At 32.1% G+C, this 22,816-nt stretch overlaps 1 protein-coding gene across 5 annotated transcripts; it reads left to right on the top strand.

The window, feature by feature from the left end:
* Positions 1–14,489: 14,489 nt before the first annotated feature.
* On the top strand, positions 14,490–20,542 carry LOC123220442 (probable disease resistance protein At4g27220). 5 transcript variants are annotated; one of them, XM_044642660.1, is made up of 6 exons: positions 14,490–14,867; positions 14,963–17,809; positions 17,908–18,390; positions 18,882–19,697; positions 19,786–19,835; positions 20,081–20,542. In XM_044642660.1, exons 2-5 carry the CDS (start codon positions 15,032–15,034, stop codon positions 19,798–19,800), a joined length of 4,092 nt encoding a protein of 1,363 aa, XP_044498595.1. In that variant the 5' UTR covers positions 14,490–14,867; positions 14,963–15,031; the 3' UTR covers positions 19,801–19,835; positions 20,081–20,542. The 5 variants fall into 5 exon arrangements, with proteins under 5 accessions (XP_044498595.1, XP_044498596.1, XP_044498597.1 ...); XM_044642661.1 differs by lacking the exon at positions 19,786–19,835; XM_044642662.1 differs by lacking the exon at positions 20,081–20,542 and having other exon boundaries at positions 17,914–18,390; positions 19,786–20,069.
* The last annotated feature ends 2,274 nt before the right edge of the window (positions 20,543–22,816 follow it).

The following is a 22,816-nucleotide window of genomic DNA, read 5'->3' as shown; positions in this document are numbered from 1 at the left end:
TCCTTTTACCTATAAATATCATAGGGGTTTTGTATTTAAAGTATGAATAATAATTACAAGTCTTTCTCTCAAATAATTCTCTCTCACATAAAGCCTTTACCTTATAAAATTTCTCCTTTGTAACAGTATCTACATGGCGGGATGCATTATAAAGTCTAAGAAAACCTTCATTTAATAACTTTATCGGGTTTCCTGTAGAGGTGTATTTAAGTATAAAGTTGAGGTATGATCATTTAGAAAGTAAGAAGTTAACTTTTTTGCTTTCTAGTCTAGTGAAGCATTCCAATAATGTTTCTATTATGGAGTTGTTGAAATTTGTAATAGGTTTAGGCTTATCTGAAAAAAGTAGTATACTAAAAGAAGCACAAAAAATTATACATGAATTGATTTATAAACTCAAAAGCTCTTCTTAGTTGCTTGATGGTTATTCTAGTGAATGGTTTATCATTCATATTGTTATTCATCATATTGCCAATGCAATTGTAAAAAAGATCTACATGCTCTTGAATTGAGAAAAGACGCTACAATAGATAAGGATGCACTTAGAAGCTGCAAAGTAATCTTTATACACGATAGTAAAATTATAGAACTTCCTGAAGGTTTGGAATGTTTGCAACTCAAATCCACCAATTGCAACAATTGTCTCTTTCATTTTCATATAACTTTTTACACTACCAAACAATGCTTGCATTGTTTGTCATTGCCATTGTTGTTATTGTTGCACCTCCCAGTCATTACTATTGTTTTTGCCCATCACCACTATCTTTCCATCACTATTCCATCAGCCTATCCCTTCCTTACACAACCTTTTGAGGCATCAATTTGGTTTGTAATTTGTTTGTTGCTTTGTTAATTATTTTGTGGTATTGATTGAAGTTGATTAGGGTAATATTTGCAGTTATTTTGCCAAATTTTGGAGGTATTTTAGAATTTGTATTTCTTCCAAAGTTACTTGTAAATAACAGGTTGTATTGTTGGAGCTACACATTTTTGTGAGTAGAAGGTGTTTTTCGAAATTATCAAAAAATCTAGATATTTGTGTTTTTGTCTAACCAAAATACTTTTCAAGCTCTTTTTGTTATAAAAAAGGTAAATAATTAATTTACTTTTAAACAAATAGAATTGGATAATGATTGAATATTTCGATTTTTTAAAATTAACAGGTGACAATTTATATCTCACTAAATCTTGGGTAGGAAATAGTCTTTTGGCCTAAGGATTTGTTTTTTTTTTAAAAAGCCATCTAACAATTGCATAATAATATATCACTTTTGTGTAATTATATCATGTGCACCTATATTTAATTTGAAAAACTCAAAATCTCTACAAAAATGAAGATACAAGCCATTTGGCAAGTTTTAATGATAATTTTTCTATGAAATATTTGAGATATGATTAGTTTATTTTTGTTGTTTTTAAAATCTTATTCAACTTTGTGAAGAACTAGAAAGGAGGTTAAATAAAATAACTTATGTTGGGAAATTGAGTTGATCAATTCACTTAATTTGATTTTCATATAAGGTATTTCTTAATATTTTTGATTCATATGTAATCTTTTATGAGTTATACTTCATGTGCTAACATATGGATACTAACATTTACCTCCATAAAATATGAAAATGACATTTCGCACAAATTTAGAAATATAAATGCTAACATTTGCTTCCATTGAAAAACTATTTTATCATATTTATTGATTATTTATATTGGAAATAATTAAACATGTTAAGATCAAATTCTGTGAATTCTATAACTAGAGATTTGCATACCTGGATTATTTTTCGATGAAGTTTCTTCGAATATGACGCAAGGTATTGACGTTACTCTATCCTTATGACACAATTTGCACTATGTATTGTTTTTAAATTAGAGAGACAAAATATGTGCATTACATTGGTAGGAGAAGAGGAGAGAGAATTCTGCTCTCTAATAATAAAAATTAGCGTAATCTATCTTTTGGAAAGGCAATTAAGAGTTTTTATAAGAGTCCAACTATCAATTATTAACCACTAATAACTGCCCTTTGGCAGTTAAGAAAACCGGATTAGGTCAACCCATTATGGGTGGACCCTTATCCAATATTTTCCACTCACACATGATAGAAGACCCAAACCAAATACTTAGCTACAGAAATCCCATACAACAATACGTTTTATACTTGCAAATGTGTCGTGCAACCTCGCGAGCAACCTTTATTTGAAAATTAAATATTATGCATCTATTAGGAATAACATAGCTACTTCAATTTGAATAAAATAAAATAAAACATTAGACTCACAACACCTCAGACTTACTCGATAACACTAACTCCTCTTAATCCCTCATTTATCATTGTGTTATTTTCTTATATATCCATGATCAAGTCCAATCTCCATATGAGTGATATAATCGGTTTGCCAATGGACACACATAACATGTAAGTTTTCCTCTTCTACTCGCAATTCTCAATTTAAACTTAACTGTTTTTCTAGTCATGTTCCATAAACCAAATCATGCATGGCCATAGGTTTCAAGCTAAGATAACAACACTAAGAGTAAATATCGAATAACAGCAAAGAGTCAAAGGGTACCAACATGAGGTAATCCTCATAAAGTCTCACACAGTGAGAGAGCAGGGATTCATCCTCTTACTACTTTAACTAATTGTCTTACTTATGGACACATGGTCTGAATCATATGTTACAATGTGTATTTTCCCTTCAAATGTCATTCACAACACTGTACAAGTCTTAGTTCAGTTGTTATACCTAGCACCTAACTTAAGTTCTTAATCATCTTCATACTTGCAAGTATTTATCTATATTAAAAACTCATATCTAGCATTCATAAGTTATTTAGACGTGGGAAATCCAAATCTTTCATTTTCAAATACATCTATTCATGACCTTATCTTGATCAATTATCAATGTGATATTTTAACTTTGATAAATCTTTTCTTGAGAAATTTGTCTCCCATTGGTATGCGTTCTCAACATCACATTTCTCAAGAATAATATCTTATTTTTGCTCATTTTGTCAACATCAAAGACGATTACTCGTATAAGTGAGTCAATCTCTAACTTGTGTGACATTATAATCTCGTTGAGCTAAAACCAATATGTATACAGTAAAAACCTAAAAATTTCAGGATGCAAGTTTAAAACATAAAGTGAACTTGAATTTATGATTTTCGACATTATGTCACCAGTACAATATATAAGCTCAATACTTATCAGTCATAGTCTACGCAATCTAAGAGATTTAACATTGCAAGATATACTTTTCTTGGAACAATCTCGGTCAAAGGATCAATGACCATACAATGCATAGAATTATATTGTACATTCATTTTTCTCTTGGAAGTGGAGTCTCTTATTATGTTGTATCTAGTGTGGATATATTTGGTTATCTTATAAAAATTCAAGATCTTTTATTTCAACAAATAACTATTGCTCTGGCAATATCGTCCTGTTTACTCAGATTTACGAAGAATCTTCTTAACCAAATAGTTTTTTGCATATTTATTGAATAAGCTATATACTAGGCCTCTGATATGGATACAGCTACGCTTCTCTATTTCTTATCGCTCCAAGATATGGGTCATTTTAGAGTAAGAAAGCACAGCTATAATTGAATTTGCGTTGGTGTAAATTCTTTGTCTAACTGGTATCTCAATAGTCAATCAAACGCAAATTCGATCCTTAATCATATAATCAATCATTCACAGAGCTTTTCAAAAATATCAAAAAAAATTCTACATACACCCTTTTAATGCTCTTTTCAACATTTATTTATATCGACTAACCAACCCAATAATAAAAATAAATACCTAGGCATGTACGCACCATAACATACATAATGCATTTAATGGTATCTGAATAGGTAACCTTTGACATTTCTTTGCTTCTATCTTAAGTTTTGGGACATATATCTTTTGGCTCAATAATTCATCATTTGACACAGGAATATCAACAGGTTCACATTATACCATATTAGATTGTTTTAGAATCTTTTGAATATTATGCTCTTATAACAGAGTCAAAAGTTTATTTGAATAATTCTTCTAGATTTAAATTCATAATATGTAATCTGTTTTCTCATATCTTGCAAGTCAAAAAATATGGACAACCATTATTTGATGATTATCACTTTAAATCATTTCGAGCTATCTATACATCATCACACACATTGATAGAATTACAAATTTGTCATCAAACTTTGTCACAAAGACATGATGGTCTTGATTAATCATTTCAAAGTTATAAGATATTAACACTTATGAAATTTCAAATACCAGTATCTAGATGACAATTTTAGGTCATTCAACGTCCTTGAAGCTTGTACACTTTACACTTTAAATCTATTCACGCGGATTTCTTTGTCAAGTTTTTCACTAAGAAAAATTATCTTGATATTCATCTGGTATAATTCTAAATTCAAATGTGTTACTATAGTTAAAATCAAACATATTAAAGTAAATCTTATAATAAAAATATCCTTCTATACAATCTATACATACTCATTGGGTATAAGTTTTCGCTATAAAGCAAAATTGTATCTATTTATTGAGTCTTTGCCTTACAACTAATTCAAGAAACCTATTCATTCTCAATGAATTTTCAATTCGATGGTAAGTCAACCAAAACCTAAAATTGGTTTGTTTTATTTGTATTTCATCTCTTCTTCGAATACATTTCAAAATGTTCTTATCAAGAGATGAGACAATTTCTGTTATTATTTTAGGTTTTTTATCATCTTGGAGAGTGATTATGCAAACCTCGTTTTCACCTCAAAATGTCACTTGAAGACTTTTTGATGTCCATTTCTATGCAATTGAAAATTAATGCTCCCACTATTTGAAATAGATTAAAACTTAGTTTTAATGCTCTCACTAGGTTGAGATGAACGAAACAAGCAATTGAGAATCATTAGTCCTACTATCCCAAATAGGTTGGAGCTCAATTGCATTTGCTCATATTATTTAGAACAAATACAAGTCTTATATCTTAGGACTAAACTAATGGTCGATAAGATATACCTATCCTTATTTTTTTCTCATCTCATTCAGATAAAACCTTTTATCAACATCATCTCTATTAAGAAAAATATCTTCTATGAATGTAGTATCTCGTAGTATAATTTTAGTTAATCTTCAAGCGGAATCCTCCCTAATGAACACATACCCTTTAGAGTACTCAATGTATCTAATAAAGATACATTCATTTCTTCTTAGCCCCAATTATTCAAACTTATGAGGAAAAACTATGGATAGACATTGCTAACCACAAAGTTTGCAATCAATTAACTCAGGTTTTCTATCTGACCATAACTCTTAGGGAGTAGAAGTAACTAGTTTAGTAGGCAATCGGTTAAGTACACAAGTAGCAATAAACATTATATCATCACAAAGTGACTTGAGTTTTGCTTGCATCTTCATTAACTGTACAATTTCCAATAAAGCTTAAATACTCTTCTCCGTTACACTAGTTTGTTGCAAAGTTTTTGAAATTACTGTTTATCATACTATTTCTTTTTTATTACTTAGTCCCTTGAACTTTCAGACAAATGTTCAAGATCTTGGTGAGTTCATAAAACTCTTACCATTTTGTCTACTTGATTCTCAACCTCAATTATATATAGTGTCTGAAACAGTCTATTACTTTTGACTTATGAGAGATCAAATAGACAAGATTGAATCGAGCATTGTTTTTAACACTAATAATGAAATATGAGATGCATTCTCAAACTTTAGATTCATAAGAAAATATATACCTAAGTAGATAGATTGCAAAGGAAGTCAAACTCTTATAGTTTTGTCGAATGGTTTTCTAGAAGTTTTTCTAACTAGACAGTGCTTACATGTGGACAATTTTATTTATATAAAAGTTCCTAATAAACTTCATAAGCTAATTTATTCAACCCATCTAACGTGTCCTAATTCAACATATCATATATTTGCATTCATATCCATACATATAAGAGAAGTAAATAATAAAAAATTTAACATTATCGAATGTAAGGTGACAAACACCATATAACCATTCAACTAACAAACCAAATCTATAGAAGTTAATTCTATCGTATTTCAATAAAACATCTAGAGAAATTCAAATTATATCCTAGTTAAAAAAAAAACAAATATTTTGACCAAGATTTGTTGAATGTTTGAAGCATATTGGATTTCGTTTAAGTATAGGATTCGACCATGTAGCAAAACTCATTTGCTCATGTCTATTCCTCTTATTACAACTTTTGTGTTATTTCCTACATATATCCAATTTACTTTTTCAGAATTCAACAGAAATCTACCAAAAATCTTCTATCATGAGCTACTTGATTGATGGCTTTTGAGTTCATAATCCACGTAAGATAATACTCAGCTAATATCATAGTACTAGAAAATAAAGTTTCATCACTTTATGTTGAACAAGATTATCATTTTCAGTCCCGTTCATTCATAGGTGATATAATTCTTGTTGCTTCTGTTGTAACTATTCATCTTGTTTCTATCTCTTCTTTTAGTACTTTTGCCATTCTCTCATTTCAATTCCTTGTTCTTATTCTTTGAGCATTATACGTTCTCTTTCCCATATTAGGACATAAGTCACTAACTTTTAAAACTTGATTCTATAACGTATACACGAGTGCCAAGTTCAGTTGCCTCAAGGGCGCTTGTCCTTTAGTTCAGTGTGGTAAGAACAATTAACAAAATCTTTCCATTTTCATTATGGGTCATATGTACCTTCATATGCTCCCACTATTGAGAAGAGATCATTTTTCAAAAATAAACCTACTGTTCATAGATCAGGTTACGCATAGTTGTTCATATATTAGGTTATGCATAGCTGACTTTAGTTCCATAATCTTAACCTAATCTATGGCCTCCAAAGCCTTTTGCTCATCTAAGATATTGTGCATTTCAAATGTCACACGTTGTAATTCTTTTTATTTAGTATCATTCTCATTCAAATCAGCCATCATTTCTAAGATGTTATAGTTAACTAGATCACAGAGACATATCTATCAGATACAACACTATCAAATGCAATCAAATACACATCAATTATCGCAACTATATATTAAAATTTAAAATATTTCACAGAAGAGACAGAATAGAAAGTTTACTATGTTCTCAATCATCTTCTATTACTCAAATGTTTGATATTTTAAACTTTAAACTAATTGCATCAATATTAATTTTGGATGAGAATTTCACTAAATTCTACTAATCTCAGAATTCTCCCACTTAACAAATATATATGAGACAACGAATGCATCATCTATTTTGACAAGGACCATTTCATCCACCTATATTGATGTTTGAGTCACTTTATCCATGATAAAGTCTCTATTACATTTACGTTAGGTCAAATACCTCGCATTATGTTAGTTTTGGGAATAACGTTAAAGTAATGGATATCCCTTTATACATTATTAAGCGTTGCTCTATAGTAAGCTATAATGAATCCACCTATCCCAAAGATTTCAAATTCTCGTCCTAAACACGATTATTAATTACGGGGCTCATATTCATGCATAGATATTATCTTTTTTTCACTTAAGAGAATTCAACAAAGTATTGATAGTTTCGACATATAATGTGATGGTCCCTAGTCAACAAACTTGCTTGAAGTAAAAACATGTATTTCGAAACACTAATATGTGTTTTTGGAGAGTCGGAATGACGTATTACATGTCTTTATGTGTTGCAAGACCCATGGAACACATCTCATATACAAATCTGAGTACTACATAACTTCTAAGGATCGAAAAACATGTTTCACGCTCCAAAACGCGCTAGAAAGGGGTATTCATGCACTATCACAAGCCAAGATAAGTCCATACACTCCTTCACACACCAAGTTGTAGTTGCACTCACCTCCACTCACCATAAATAAGCTGCACGTGCATTCACACGCCAAGAATAAGATAAACATGCCTCACACACTTGCATGCATTGAGATTGTGTTACACGTTCCTCTATGCTCACACACGCATCGATCAATGGTACAATTAACTATTTAACTGTCGATCGATCAACTAACCCAATAGGCATTGACCAGTTCAGGTTGAACCCAGTTGACTCAACGAGTTGAGCCATTGACCGATGAGTCTTGACAAACTCGTTGACCAAAGGGTCGAGTAATCAAATTTCGATTCGATTCTACATGATGAACCCTAGTTTTTTGTCATTCTAATTAGCCATTTTTCGGTGACTTTCCAACTATGACACCATAGGGCTTTTGGAGCCTAGTCGACGGTGAGCCTTGGTTTGTATATGGTCTCGATTTTGGGTCAATTTTCATAGATTCTAGTGCTTATTCAAGTCGTTTTTCAATTTAAAATATGTAATACCATTCCAATCAATCATCCAACACGTTTCCCAATACCAATTTCATGCAATTTTGGTCAAATTAAATTTGTGCCCAAAAATGAATTTTTAAAACAAAATTCAATATACAGATTCTAATTTGCATAATATATGCAATACGATTCACAAAAAACATAGCAAATACGCATCCTAGGCTCTGATACCAATGTGGAAAATAATTAAACATGCCAGGATCAAATTCTGTGAAATCAATAAATACAGATTTGAGTATCCGGATTACTTTTTGATAAAGCTTTTTTGAATACGATGCAAAGTATTGACGTTATTCTATTCCCACGACTCAATTTACACTACGTATTGCTTTTCAATTAAGGAGACATGATCTGTGCATTACATTGGTAGGAGAAAATAGGAGAGAATGTTGTTCTCTAATAATAAAAATTAGCTTAATATATCTTTTAGGGAGGCAATTAGGACTTTTTATAAGTGTCCAACTGTCAATTATTAACCACCAATAACTACCCTTTGACAGTTAAGAAAACTGGATCTGGTCAATCTGTCATTGGTGGACCTGTATCCAATAATTTACATATGATTTTATCTTATTTAATGGGTATTGGTATATTGCTTTTTTAATTCTTTACTTCTTTTCATTTTGGCCATTTGGGTTATGTTACAAAAAAAACAAATGTTAATTCAATTGATTAAAAGAGTATTGATAAAACTGATTTCTAAAGAGTAAATGATGAAGAGGAGTTCAATAAACTTAATGTAGATGAATTTAAGCAAATGCTTAATGGAAAAGGGTCTATTCACATCGGTAATGATCCAACCGATTATGATTTGTCACATAATGTTCCAGCTAAAAACTTCTTTTTTGACAATTACAAAAACATTTACACATTTGCATAAATGACTAATTTTTATATTGAAAAAAATTGAAATTTTCAACTATAATTTTTACAGATGATGCTATTGAAGAGTATGGTGTAAAAGATGAACAAATAATGGAAGGTGCAACAAGAGTGATGACATGATTTTTTACTATTACTAATCTTAAAAAATGACCAATTACTCACTTATTAAATTTTACGTTAGACCAATTATGTTTTGTTGAATGTTAAATTTGATATGTTTTATTACTTGTTGGATTGAATATCATTTGTTCAAAAATGGTTATGTTGGTTAGTTGATATTATGTTTTATTGAATGCATAAATTGTTAGATTGATATTTAATGATATGTAGAATGGTGAATGATTTGTGTTTTATTCAGTTTGTTTAAGTGTTTTGCTTAGTGTAGTAGGTTTGATTTTTGTTTTGATTTGTGTTGTAATAATTATGTTATATAATTAATTTGTAATAATATTTCAATACGTGTTTTGTAGAATTTTAATTGAAAATTATGCATAGATTAAAATTTAGTGTGTAAAGAACATCTAATTAATTTTTTTTTTTTAGAATTTTACACAAAACTAAAAATCCAGTTTGACCAACTAGTCAAAATGGTCTAACTAGTTTAACCATAACCAATACTTAAAACAGCTTATGTTTTGATCAAATTCTTAAAAACTTGGTTCTACTAAGCATAGGACATTTATCTAAGCACGCGTGTAAACATATACACTTATAGATAAAGATTGTCACTTGAATGTTTAAACATGACTCTTTACGAATTTATATCATCGAGAAGATTAGCTCTAGAACACCTACTCCAACATCCTTCTCATATTCACAAAACATTATTGCCTCATTTTTTTTTTTTTTTATGCTACATTCATGCTTTCAACTCTTGAACTCTCTAGTTTCATCAATTTTTTCTCAAATTATATTTATTAACTATTTTCAGTAGTATTTAATAAAATTATGTCAACTTTATAATTTTTATATTTTATATTGTTTTACTCAAATTCATAATATATTCCTCAAATTTTGGAGTTAAATGATCACCTTCTTTCACAATCAATGTTAATGATTATTCAAAAGATCTGGACATTCCAATTTGGCACAGTAGGAACTGCATCTAGTCAAACACAAATAAGTAGCATCCAAAATTTTTAGTCTTCATCAAAGGTTAGATCCCACCTCATGGTCATTATAAAAGCTCGGATTGAAATCTCCTTGAGTTGCTAAATGTTAAATATATAAATAAAATTATGTGTATAATAAATTTTATTAATTTATTCATACAAATTAAAATAATAACATATAATTAAATAATGTAATTGTTTATTCTTTCTCTTATTTTAAAATCATTCAATCATATATTGTCATGTTAAGTTATATGAATAAAATTATAAAATTTATTTATATATATAATATTATTTAAAATTTATTAACCTCTATGTTACCATTGAGAAATCTATTCTCAAGGCCCCTTACAAGGAGAAGACGGGGGAAAGTAGAGAAAAAGAAAAAGAAAAAGAGGGAGAGGGAGAAGGAGCGGATATAAAGGATATATATAATGCTGTGTTTAGGAGGATTAGATGCCAAATTTGTCTTTCCTTGAAATATAAAACTAATAGTCACTAATTGTATCTTTTTTAATGATTCAAAAGAGTTAATGATATTTTCCTAACCAATGTTTGTTGTAATGAGATTTTCTTACCCATGTAGTCTAAAAAACAATTTCTTAATAGACTGTTAAAATTTAGATATTAGTTTTCATAGTAAAATGATGTACTTAGCAATTTATAAAATATATATTATAGGGTTGATGTTTCTTATATTTCTAAAACATCATATGATTTGAATAGTGTTGAGCATGAGCAATCTTAGCAAGATTGCACACCAAATAATGTGATTTGGCTTTAGTCACACGTAGGGATATCACAATCTTATCGAATCCTACCTAGAATGATGCTAATTGCCTTGAATTGCACAAACATATCTGTCTATCATGGTTATAGTCAAGCAAGACATAGTCATGATTAAACCCATGTTTGAGACTACAATTTTTTAAAATATTTTTAATGAAAAACGTGTTAAACTTTTAAGTGTGTTAAGAATAGGGTTGGATTCAAGCCGAGCTTGACCAACTCAGGCTCGGCTCGGTTTATTTTTGGGTGGCTCGAGTTCTGCTCGTTTTTGGCTCGGCTCGATTTGACTCATTTTTCATATCAAAACGACATTGTTTTGTGTATATATGAATCAAAACGATGTCGTTTTATATAAAAAATTTTAAAAAAAAATCTACTAAGCCAGCTTAAGCTCGGCTCGCGATCGAGCCAAGCAGAGCCCGACTCGTTTCGGGCTCAAACCGAGCCGAGCCGAGTTCGAGCTAGAGTTGGCTCAGCTCGAGTCCAACCCTAGTTAAGAATAAGGTCAAAAGACTATTTCCACCAAGGTTAAATGGAATTACAAATTCTCACTTATTAATTTTGAAAAACCTAAATATTCATTCATTATCTAATTTTGTCAATATATTATGTTAGTTTAAAATTAAATTATTTATTTACCATTTTTTCATGACAAAGACTTTGCAAAGTAATTTGGCCAGGCTAAAACACAAACAATCAAATCTCTCAATAATTTCAAAAAACAATTTCTACTCACAGAGATACGCGATATTACGCAATATTAACAAGCAACTCCTAGAGACACACAAATCTTCAAGAAAATCTCTAACTTTCACAAAATAACTACAAAAAATTACCCCTATCAGCTACACTCAATATTACAAATGAGGATCCATGTAAATTTTAACAATTAAGGGCATGTGAGTTGGACTTCACTTGTTGAACTTTTCGCTACTTTCTGAACACTGTTCATCGACAACACTGTTCAATCCACTCTTTGCCTATTGAAATCCACCAATTACAACAATTGTCCCCTTCAATTTCGTAAAAGTTTTTGCACTACCAAACATTGCTTGTATTGTTCATCACTGCCATTGTTGTTGTTGTTGTTGCAAATCTAGTCATCACCATTGTTTTAGCCCATCACCGCCACCCTTCCACCACTATGCCATCAGCCTGTCCCCTCCTTGCATAGCCTCTTGTGACATCAATTTGGTTTGGAATTTGTTTGTTCCTTTGCTAATTGTTTTGGGGTACTGATTGAAGTTGACTGGGGTAATTTAATTGTATGTGGTTATTTTGCAAAAATTTGGGGTTATTTTAGAATTTGTATTTGTTTAGGAGTTGCTTGTTGATAGAAGATTGTACAGTTGGAGGTGCATACCTCTGTGAATAGAAGACAGTTATTAAAATTACTGAGAGATTTAGACATTTGTGTTTTTGTCTAACCAAAACACTTTACAAGGTCATTTTGTTATAAAAAAGGTAAATAATTAATTTACTTTTAAACTAACTGAATATTTAAATTTTTTTTAAGTTAACGGATGACAATTTATCATCTCACTAAACCTTGGGTAGGAAATACCCTTTTGGCGTAAGGATTTTTTTTTAAAAAAAAAAACCATCTAGCAACTTGACAAAAATATATCACTTTTGTGTAAGTATATCATGTGCACTTGTATTTAGTTTGAAAAACTCAAAATCTCTACAAAAATGAAGATATAAGCAGTTTAGCAAATTTTAATAATAATTTTTCTATGAAATATTTGGGATATGATTGCTTTATTTTTTCTATTTTTAAGATCTTGTTTAATTTTGTGAAGAATTGGGAAGGAGGTTAAATAATATAACTTATGTTGGGAAATTTAATTGATCGATTCACTTAATTTGATTTTCATATAAAGGATTTTTTTTCTTAATATTTTTGGTTCATATGTAATCTTTTATGAGTTATACCTCAAGTGCTAACATATGGATACTAATATTTTGCTCCATAAAATATAAAACTTATGCTAACATTTTCTTCCATCAAGGAACTTGAAAACAAAAGCCATAAATCAATTCTTAAACATAAAACTTATAGAGGTGTGCAAACCAAGTCTTGATAGTGCTAGAGAAGAACTTCAAATGGACTCCTATTCTTGAGTAGTGGTATGGGCAACCTGTTAATAAAAACACAACAGTAGAAAAAACCTCCACTCAAAAGGTAGGGGTAGGTTAGCTTGTAATAAGAGATAACGACCTATTTTCACTATGTCATAGTGTCTCATCTCAGCAACAACATTTTTTGGAAAGGGGTATAGGGATAAGATAGTTGATGTGTAATATTATGAGACTTAAGAAAGAGACTGAATGTGTTGATGGCCTTTCAGGCATAAAAAAACACGAGTGGTGTGTCGCTAATGTTGTGAGGAACGGATTTTTGTATAGAGACTAGATTAGGGTTCAAACTCTATGTTTTCTACATTCTAGATTCGACACACGATCGTGTGAGCAAAGCCTAGATTTAGCTCATGTTTCTCGATGAGTCAATAATCGTTAGATGTCATTCAGTGGTTAGTGGTCAACTATGACATATAAACTTCTCATGTGTAGCTTGTCTATGATCGTTTGTGGAGTGAAATAACTAAAATACCCCTGAGAAATAGTGCTATTAGAAAGAGAATAAAAAAAGAGAGTTGAATAAATATCTAAAGGGGCATATGCCCATGTTAGTCCAAATACATGCTTGTGTGTTGATGAATAGGAGCATACGAGGAGAAGACACAAAAAGGTTGCCATGTGCAAGTAAATTAAGGGGACACACCCCCATGTTTCTAAAGGCACACGCTTGTGTATCTAGGCAAGAAAAAGAAAGGAATAAGGGAACTAGACTAAAAAGTTAAGGGTTGTCTTGAGTAACAATACAAAGACCTCACTTAAAAGTTGCGCTATAAAATGGTACAAGATATAATTATTTGGTGGAAGCAAGTCTTGAGGAAGGTGGAGGTGTTGGAGCTTGCTTGCATTACTTGGGCTGAATTCTTATCAATATAACTCTTTCACACCATTTGGTTGGTCAATCATATCAGTGTTAAAAATTATTTCTTAGATAATACTATATTTATAAATAAATTATACAAACTTATTTATAAAATATAACATTATAAAATCTGATAGGGGTGATTTTAAAGTGAAAAAAAATTAAACAATCACATTCTTCAATTACAAATTACCACCTTAGTTTCTATGAAATAAATTCATATAATTTATTTATATGTATAATTTTATTGTTATTTGTAATATATAAATTAAATATCTATCTATTTACATAAAAAAACAAATTGTACATAATAGAATAAAGTTTAATAATTTGCAGAACGTAAAGCCAACCTCCCGGAACTCCAATAACTGAGAAAGCATTTTTTCGGAGCTAAAAGTAGGTGAAACCTCGAATTTAGGGACCGGCCTCGTAACCACTATACCCAGCAAATATCGTGGGAGAGGATTTAAGCCCTTACTCTAATACCTGGTAATATTCATCCGATTCCTCTCCATAAAAATTGCATATTAGCCCACAAGGGTGAGTAACTTGACTAATAATGGAGTAAGACTCAAGTCAGCGTCAGAAAACTCAAGTCAACGTCAAATTCACTTCAGATCTATCTCGTCGAGTCGCCGAAGCTTATTTGGTGGGCCTGAACTAGCTTCTCAGTCGACTTAATTAGTGGGTGCGGCAGCGGAGACCAGCGCATAGTTGGTCCAATTCATGTTGAAGAGGTAATAAAACCAAAAATAAGTTTTTTGAATGACAATTTCTTGATCTGTTGCGCTTGATTGCAGTGGTTGTATCATTTCTTGATATATTTTTCCAGATCTACTTCTCTTCGTCTGATCTTGTATCCCTTCATCTGGTAAGACTCTCGTTGTCTCATTGGTTGAAAATGGTGGAACTCTCCGAATTTGCAGAAGCTTTCAAGATAGGATTTTGGCAAGGAAGAAACTTATTTAGTTGTTTGTTCCACCAAAATAGATACCTTACGGAACTCAATCAGGAAGTAGAAAAATTGAAGGATCTTAGAGAACGAATTGTGGCTATGAGTGACAATGCTGCTAGGAAAGGGGAACGGACAAGAAATGATGTTGAGAGGTGGCTGGGGAGAGTTGAAGAGTGTCTCAAGAGGGCAGAGTACCTTAATCGTGCTAGAGATGAGACACGATGTTCCGAATTAGTGAGCCGATCTCGGATTTACAAGGAAGCAGTGAAGGAGCTTAAGGCTGTCGTTCGACTCAAGGAAGAAGGAAATTTTGAAAGCGTTTCGTACGGCATTGTTCAACGGGATATATGGTCCAGAGATTTCAATGATTACGAGACCTTTGAGTCAAGAATGTCCATTTTTAATGATATATACAATGCATTATGCTCTGATAATATCAACATAATTGGGGTGTATGGGATGGGTGGAATCGGCAAGACTACACTAGTGAAGCAAGTTGCCAGGCGAGCCATGGAAGAGAAGAAATTTGATGAAGTGGTTATGGCAACGGTAAGCTTAACTCCGAACATTCGAAGGATTCAAGGAGACTTGGCAGATCAGCTAGGTGTGATATTCCAAGAGGAAAATGAAGCTGGTAGAGGAAGGAGGCTACGTGAGCGCTTGAATCAAAGGAATGGGATCCTGTTAATATTAGATGATATCTGGGAACGTCTGGGTGATTTGGAGGAAGTTGGAATTCCTTTAAGTTATGACCATGGGGTATGTAAAGTGTTGCTGACATCAAGAATTCATGATGTACCGAGTAAGATGGGTTCTCAACGTGATTTCTTAGTTGGTGTTTTAAAAGAAGAAGAAGCTTATAGTCTATTCATGAAAATAGTGGATGATCCCATTGAAAACCTTGACTTACAATCCTTAACAATTGAAGTTGTCCGTGCATGTGGAGGTCTGCCTATCGCCATTGTTTCAATTGCAAGAGCATTAAGGAGGAAACATGTATCTGCATGGAAGGACGCATTGTGGAATTTGAGAAATCCTTCCTCTAGGAAATCGACTAGAATGCTTGAGGAGGTTTTTTCAAGTATAGAGTTGAGTTACCAACATTTACAAGATGAGGAACTCAAGTCAACATTTTTGCTTTGCAGTCTAATAAGATATTCTGATGATGTTCCCATTTTGGACTTGTTGAAATATGGAACAGGTCTAGGTTTATATAGAGGCATCAGCACTCTGGAACAAACACGAGATAAAGTATATTCATTAGTCCATGAGCTCAAAAGCTCCTCTTTGTTGCTTGATGGTCGCAACAGTGAATGGTTTTCTATTCACGCTGTTGTTCATCATGTTGCCTTATCAATAGCATCCAGAGGCCAACATGTATTTTCACTAAGAAATGAGGTTACTCCAAGGGACTGGCTACTTAGGGATTCAGTAACAAGTTGCAACGCAATCAGCATTCATGATAGTAACATTATTGTGCTTCCTGAAAGGTTGGAATATCCAGAACTTGAGTTTTTCTATATGCGTGCCAAGAATGCTATTTTCAAAATCCCTGACAGCTTTTTTACAGGAATGACAAAGCTAAGTGCTTTAAATTTGAAGAAAATGGATTTATCAACACTGTCTTCCTCACTTCCTCCCTTAATAAACCTTAAGACACTTTGTTTAGATGAATGCAAACTGGGAGGCATCGCTGGTATTGGAGACCTGAAAAAACTAGAAATCCTTAGCCTTCTCTGTTTGGATATTGAGCAGTTACCTAAAGAAATAGGTAAATTAACCAAGTTACGGTTGTTAGATTTGAGTGATTGTTCAAAACTGAAGGTCATTTCACCAAGTGTTATATCTAGCTTAACCGGATTGGAAGAATTGTACATGGGTAATAGCTTTGCTGAATGGGAATTGGAAGGAATCAACACAGAAACAAGCAATGCTAGCCTTGAAGAGTTGAAGCATTTGTCTCGACTAACCTCTTTAGAAATTCATATTCGGCATGCCAGGAACCCACCAGTGGGTTTGTTCCCTGAAATGATGAAAAGGTACAAAATATTCATAGGAGATGAATGGGACTGGCACAACAAGTATGAGTACAAAAGAAGTTTAAAGCTGAAGCTTAATCCCAACACTCGTCTGGAGAATGAGATTATTATGCAGATGAACGAAACCGAAGAACTTTGTTTAGATGGAGGTCAGGGTGTGAAGAATGTTCTAAATGATCTAGACGCAGGTGGCTTTCCAAAGCTGAAGCTTCTCAATATCCAAAACAATCCCCACATTCTGCGTATGGTCAACTCGGTGCAGCCACTACCTTGTGATGCATTTCCACTCTTGGAATCATTGTTTCTTCGTAATTTAATGAACCTGGAGAAGATATGTCATGGTGAACTCACAGCAACGTCTTTCTTTAATTTAAGGACGATTAAAGTGAGAAACTGCGATAAATTAAGAAACATTTTGTCAATCTCTACTCTCAGAGGCCTTCCAAAGCTTCAAACATTGGAGTTGATTAATTGCATGAATATGGAAGAGATTGTCACTATCGGAAGAGAAGGGGATGTTAACTATGCTGAAGTGATTGATACGATAGATTTTCGTCAATTACGCTTCTTGACTCTAAAATTCCTTCCACGGCTCACAAGCTTCTGTTGTCAAGTAATGTCTCATTCGACCAATAGAATAATTTTGGAGGATGTGCTCGATCAATCGTTGCCTCTTTTTACCCGGGTAATTAAGTTAACAACAACTTGTTCTTTATCAATATGCTCTTTCATTTTTTGTATTAATTTGTTATACTTGTCATTATCAATAATTTTCTCTGTCAGAGGCAGGTCATGTTCCATAACTTGGAGGCTTTAGAGCTTTGTGCAATTAATTGTGAAAAGATTTGGCCTGACCAACTCCCAAGACCGTCTGGTTTTCAAAATTTAACAAGCATGATTGTGCGAGGCTGTGATAAATTAAAGTTTCTTTTTTCATCTTCTTTGGTTACAAGTTTTGTGCAAATCCGACACCTGGAGATATGTAACTGCATGGCTCTGGAACACATTGTTACAAAGGAAGACGAAATAGAGGCAACCCCTGCGTTTATCTTTCCACAAGTGACCTATCTGAAACTCTGTGATCTACCAGAACTTAGAACTTTCTACCCTGGGAGACATACTTCAGAATGGCCATTTTTAAAAAGGTTGGAGTTAAGCGGTTGTGACAAAGTAAATATATTCGCTTCAGAATCTTTTAGCTTTGAGGAAATTGACGAGGCGGGGGTCATTGTCCCTGCGCAACAAGCTCTCTTCAAGGTGGAAAAGGTACAAGACTCATTTCCTTGTTCTTCTTCATTTAGATTGTGATAAGTCACAAACCAAAATCATTCAAACTGTAACTCGAACTAAAAAAGACAGTTTAAAAAATTCTAACCTAAACTAAACCATTTTACAAACTAAATCATAATTTTTAAACGGTTTGATTCAATTTAATGGCTTGAATCGAATTATACGCACCCCTAACTAAAACCTAAACTCAAGTTTGAGTCCAAACAATTTAAAAAAAAAAAATTGTTAATATGAATCAATAGGGTTGAACCAATTCAATTGTAATTCACCACATTCAAAACCCACAATCGAGTTTAAAAATTATGAGACTCTTTCTTTATTCCCAATCAAACCAATCCATTTGGTCTGGTTTTTAAAGCAATGGTTTAGTCATAGCTTGAGTATTCACTATGATAACATTTACATAAAATTACTAAATTCTACAAAATTTTTTGAAGGAACTCCAACTTTTGTCTGATGATTTTCAGGTAGTTACCAACTTGGAGGAATTAAGATTAAGTGGAAAAGACTTAACGATGATACGGGAGGACCACTTTCCGGACAACTTTTTTCAAAAACTTAAAATTCTCGCAGTCATGAATGATGAGTCAGAAGATTTCCAACTTGGTTTCCTTCAAATGTTTCGTAAACTAGAAAAGATTGAACTGAGATTGAGTTTGTATAGAGAGATATTCTCATTTGGAGAGGTCGTGAGATTTGCCGGGATGCTCCGATGCATACAAAATTTGAAGTTATGGAAACTTCTTCATCTCAAGTACTTGTGGAAACAAGAATCCGAAATGGACTCTATTCTTCAAAATCTTGAAGTTCTTGAAGTATGGTGGTGTGACGCTTTGATTAATTTGGTGCCATCCTCAGTATCTTTCCAAAATCTTAAAATCTTGGAGTTATGGTACTGCAGAGGATTGAAATCCCTTTTAGCACCATCCACAGCCAAAAGTCTTGTGCAACTCTTAAAATTGAGCATAGATGGATGTGAAATGATGACAGAAATTATAACAAGTGAGGTAGATGTGGCAGAAAATGAGATTGTTTTCAGAAAATTGACGTGTTTGTCACTTGAAAATTTACAAAGCCTTACAAGTTTCTGTTCTGGAGATTACACGCTCAAATTCCCATCTTTGGAAGATTTATTTGTGACAGAATGTCCCAAGATGAAGATTTTCTCTCCAGGAGTCGTATCTGCACCCAGGTTACAAGAAGTAAGACAAAACGAGGAACAAGACGAAGGGTACTGGAAAGATGACGTTAATACAACCATACAATGGTTGCATAAAGAAAAGGTATGCATTTCATTTCTTTTGATGAACTATCTACTTTGTAGTTTGTTATATCATAAGATTCTTCAAAAACTTTTATCGCTTTCCTTAGGGTGGATCCTGTTGAAGATGGCTTGGTTCGAACGAGTCAATCTTGATCTGGTGCTCTAACTAAGTTTCTTGTCTATCCAATGACAATGTTTATTTCGTTAGTAAAACTATACATCCCTCCGGCAACATTGTTCACCTTATTGAAACCCTCCAGTGACACATTGAAAGCACCAGCTCATTTGAGCTGACACAATGTCATTGAACAATGTCGTCGAGGGGTAATGTGATCATCCTTTTGTGCACCACTTGGAGTAAGATTTAATTTGTGACATTTTCCTTGTGTTATATTTATGTAGCATATCCCTTGATGAGCATGCATGTATGAAGACATCGAAGTAGATGTGCCTCTTCATCTCCACCTTAATTTGCTGGTTCTCCGCTTGCAACCTTTTGAAACATTTTTGGATTAAACATGTTGAAGAAAGATAGAAGCTGGAAGATTTAGAGACCAGGTTTAAGGTTCCTAGCTGCTTCAAAAGGTGAAGTTGTTGTCTAGTATACTGTTACAGTCTTGATAGTACTCTAGTTTTCCTGTCTATCGATGTCAACAAGAAGACATCCACAATTAGGTGGCATTTGGACAAGAAGCAAGTCAAATCTTTCTATCAAGGCTCAACAAATGTGCAAACTAAAACTTAACTTAGTTTTAATTCACATACCTCAACTCTGCATGATATTAAATGTAATTAGAAAAGATATTAAAACTTTATAGTAGATTCGGTTTGAAGCATAAAATAAAAGTGAAGATTGTCAAAATATATTTATTGCACTTATTTTCGATATTTGGGCTATATAACATTCCTCTCTAGATACATATCATTAGATGAAATATAAATCCAAAGAGACGTGTATACTTAAAATTTTTTATTCAAATATACAACATAATTTAAAGCATGATAAACATTTAATAATAACTTGCATGCAAAAAGGTGAATAAGGATAACTCAACTGATAATATCTCCAATCATAAAACAATAAATAAATCATCCATGACAATAAGTAAATCATCCATATCAATAATCATAATATCTGAAATACAAAATCACAAGTGAAATTTGCATAAACAAATACAGTGTCTCAAACTGTAAGTCTGTAACCAATACATCACAACTAAACATAATAATAAATGACGAGAATGCCGCTCCTCATCTCAAGTACTTTTGGAAACAAGAATCCGAAATGGTCATTATTCTTCATAATCTTGATGTTCTTGAAGTATGGCGGTGTGACGTTTTGATTAATTTGGTGCCATCTTCAGTATCTTTCCAAAATCTTTAAATTTTGGAATTATGGTACTGCAGAGGATTGAAATCCCTTTTAGCATCATCCAGCCAAAAGTCTTACGCAACTCTTAAAAATGAGTATAGATGGATGTCATTTCTGCACCGAGGTTACAAGAAGTAAGACAAAACTGGGCACTAGATGAAGGGTACTTGAAAGATGACCTTAATACAATCATATTGTTAAAGCAATCAATTATATAACCAATCAATCAATCAATTAATTTTTTTGTTTTTTTTGCACTTCATTGTATATTAGCGTAAATACTAGTCTTTTTGTATATGAATTCATATAATATAAATACAATTTATTCATATTTTATCATGGAATCAAAGCCATCCACTATGGTTTTAATATTTTTTTTCTGTTTCTGTAGACTTTGGGTTAAAAATTTCTCTTTTTACATCATATATCATCCTAGTCGACACCAATTACAATCATTAAGTCCAATCCATCTACAACTTTCTTAAAAGGTCACATGATTAGGGATATACCTTCAACAAAAGGTACAAACCCCAAAAGAAGCATGTTAAATCCCAAGAATATCTTGGATTTCAAATAGTTCAGTAGCCTTCATCAATATTATCTTTGGCCAATTTGAAAGTGCCAAGGACCTTTGGGATTTTTGCATTCAACAGTTTTAATCTAGTGATCTTGCTCACACATATCAAGTTTAAGTCAAATTTCATGATTTTAAACAACAACTTGGTGAGTCAATTAATGACCTTCATGTACAAAAACATTAAAGTATATGCGTCCTCTTCCTCTCCACCTTAATTTGCTGGTTCTCAACTTGCAACCCTTTGAAACATTTTTGGATTAACCATGTTGAAGAAAGATAGGAGTTGGAAGATTTAGAAACCAGGTCAAAGGTTCCTAGCTACTTGAAGGTGAAATTGTTGTCTAGTATAAAAGCTCAGACTTGAACTCTTTTGCGTTATTAGATGTTTAATATATAAATAAAATTATATATATAAATAAGTATTTTTAATTTATTCATAAAAATTGAATTGATAATATATGATTAAGTGATTCAATTGTTTACTTTTTTTTATTTTAAAATTATTCAATAATATCACATCAGATTATATGAATAAGATAATAAAATTTATTATGCATATAAAATTACTCTAATTAAATATATTGACCTCTACTTCATCTAATCTCAAGGTTTGTTGTAACGAATGATTCAAAAGAATGAATTCTATTTTCTAACCCAAGGTTTGTTGTAACGTAATTTTCTTAACCATTAAGTTTGAAAAACAATTTCTTACTCAATCATTAAGATTTAGATATGATTTTTCTTAATAAAAAGATATTTTTATTAATTTACAAAATATATATAACAGGGTTAATGTTTTTTGTACTTCAAAAAAATTGGATGATCTGAATTGTACTGATTATGTGTGATCTTAATTAGATTATGTTTGAAACAGTGTATTTAAGTTTAATCACACATAGGATATTGCGTGTCTTACCAGATCCAACCTAGGATGATGCAAATTGCCTTGGACCGCACAAGCCTATGTGCTTGTCATGATCATAGTCAACCAAGGCTTAGTCATGATTTATGCCAATGGATGAGACTACAAATTTTTAAACATTTTTAATGGAAAGTATTTTAACCTTACATATGCAGGTTAAGGATAAAGACAAAGCCATCCAGCAACTTGATAATAATATATTACTTTTGTATTTAAGCGTATCATGTGCACTTGTTTGCAGTTTGAAAGGCTCAAAATCTCCACAGA

Source organism: Mangifera indica, chromosome 7 (assembly GCF_011075055.1).
Source record: "Mangifera indica cultivar Alphonso chromosome 7, CATAS_Mindica_2.1, whole genome shotgun sequence".
NCBI classification, from domain to species: domain Eukaryota; kingdom Viridiplantae; phylum Streptophyta; class Magnoliopsida; order Sapindales; family Anacardiaceae; genus Mangifera; species Mangifera indica.
Note: the sequence above shows the minus strand (reverse complement) of the source record. Positions and strands in the feature narration are given on the sequence as shown.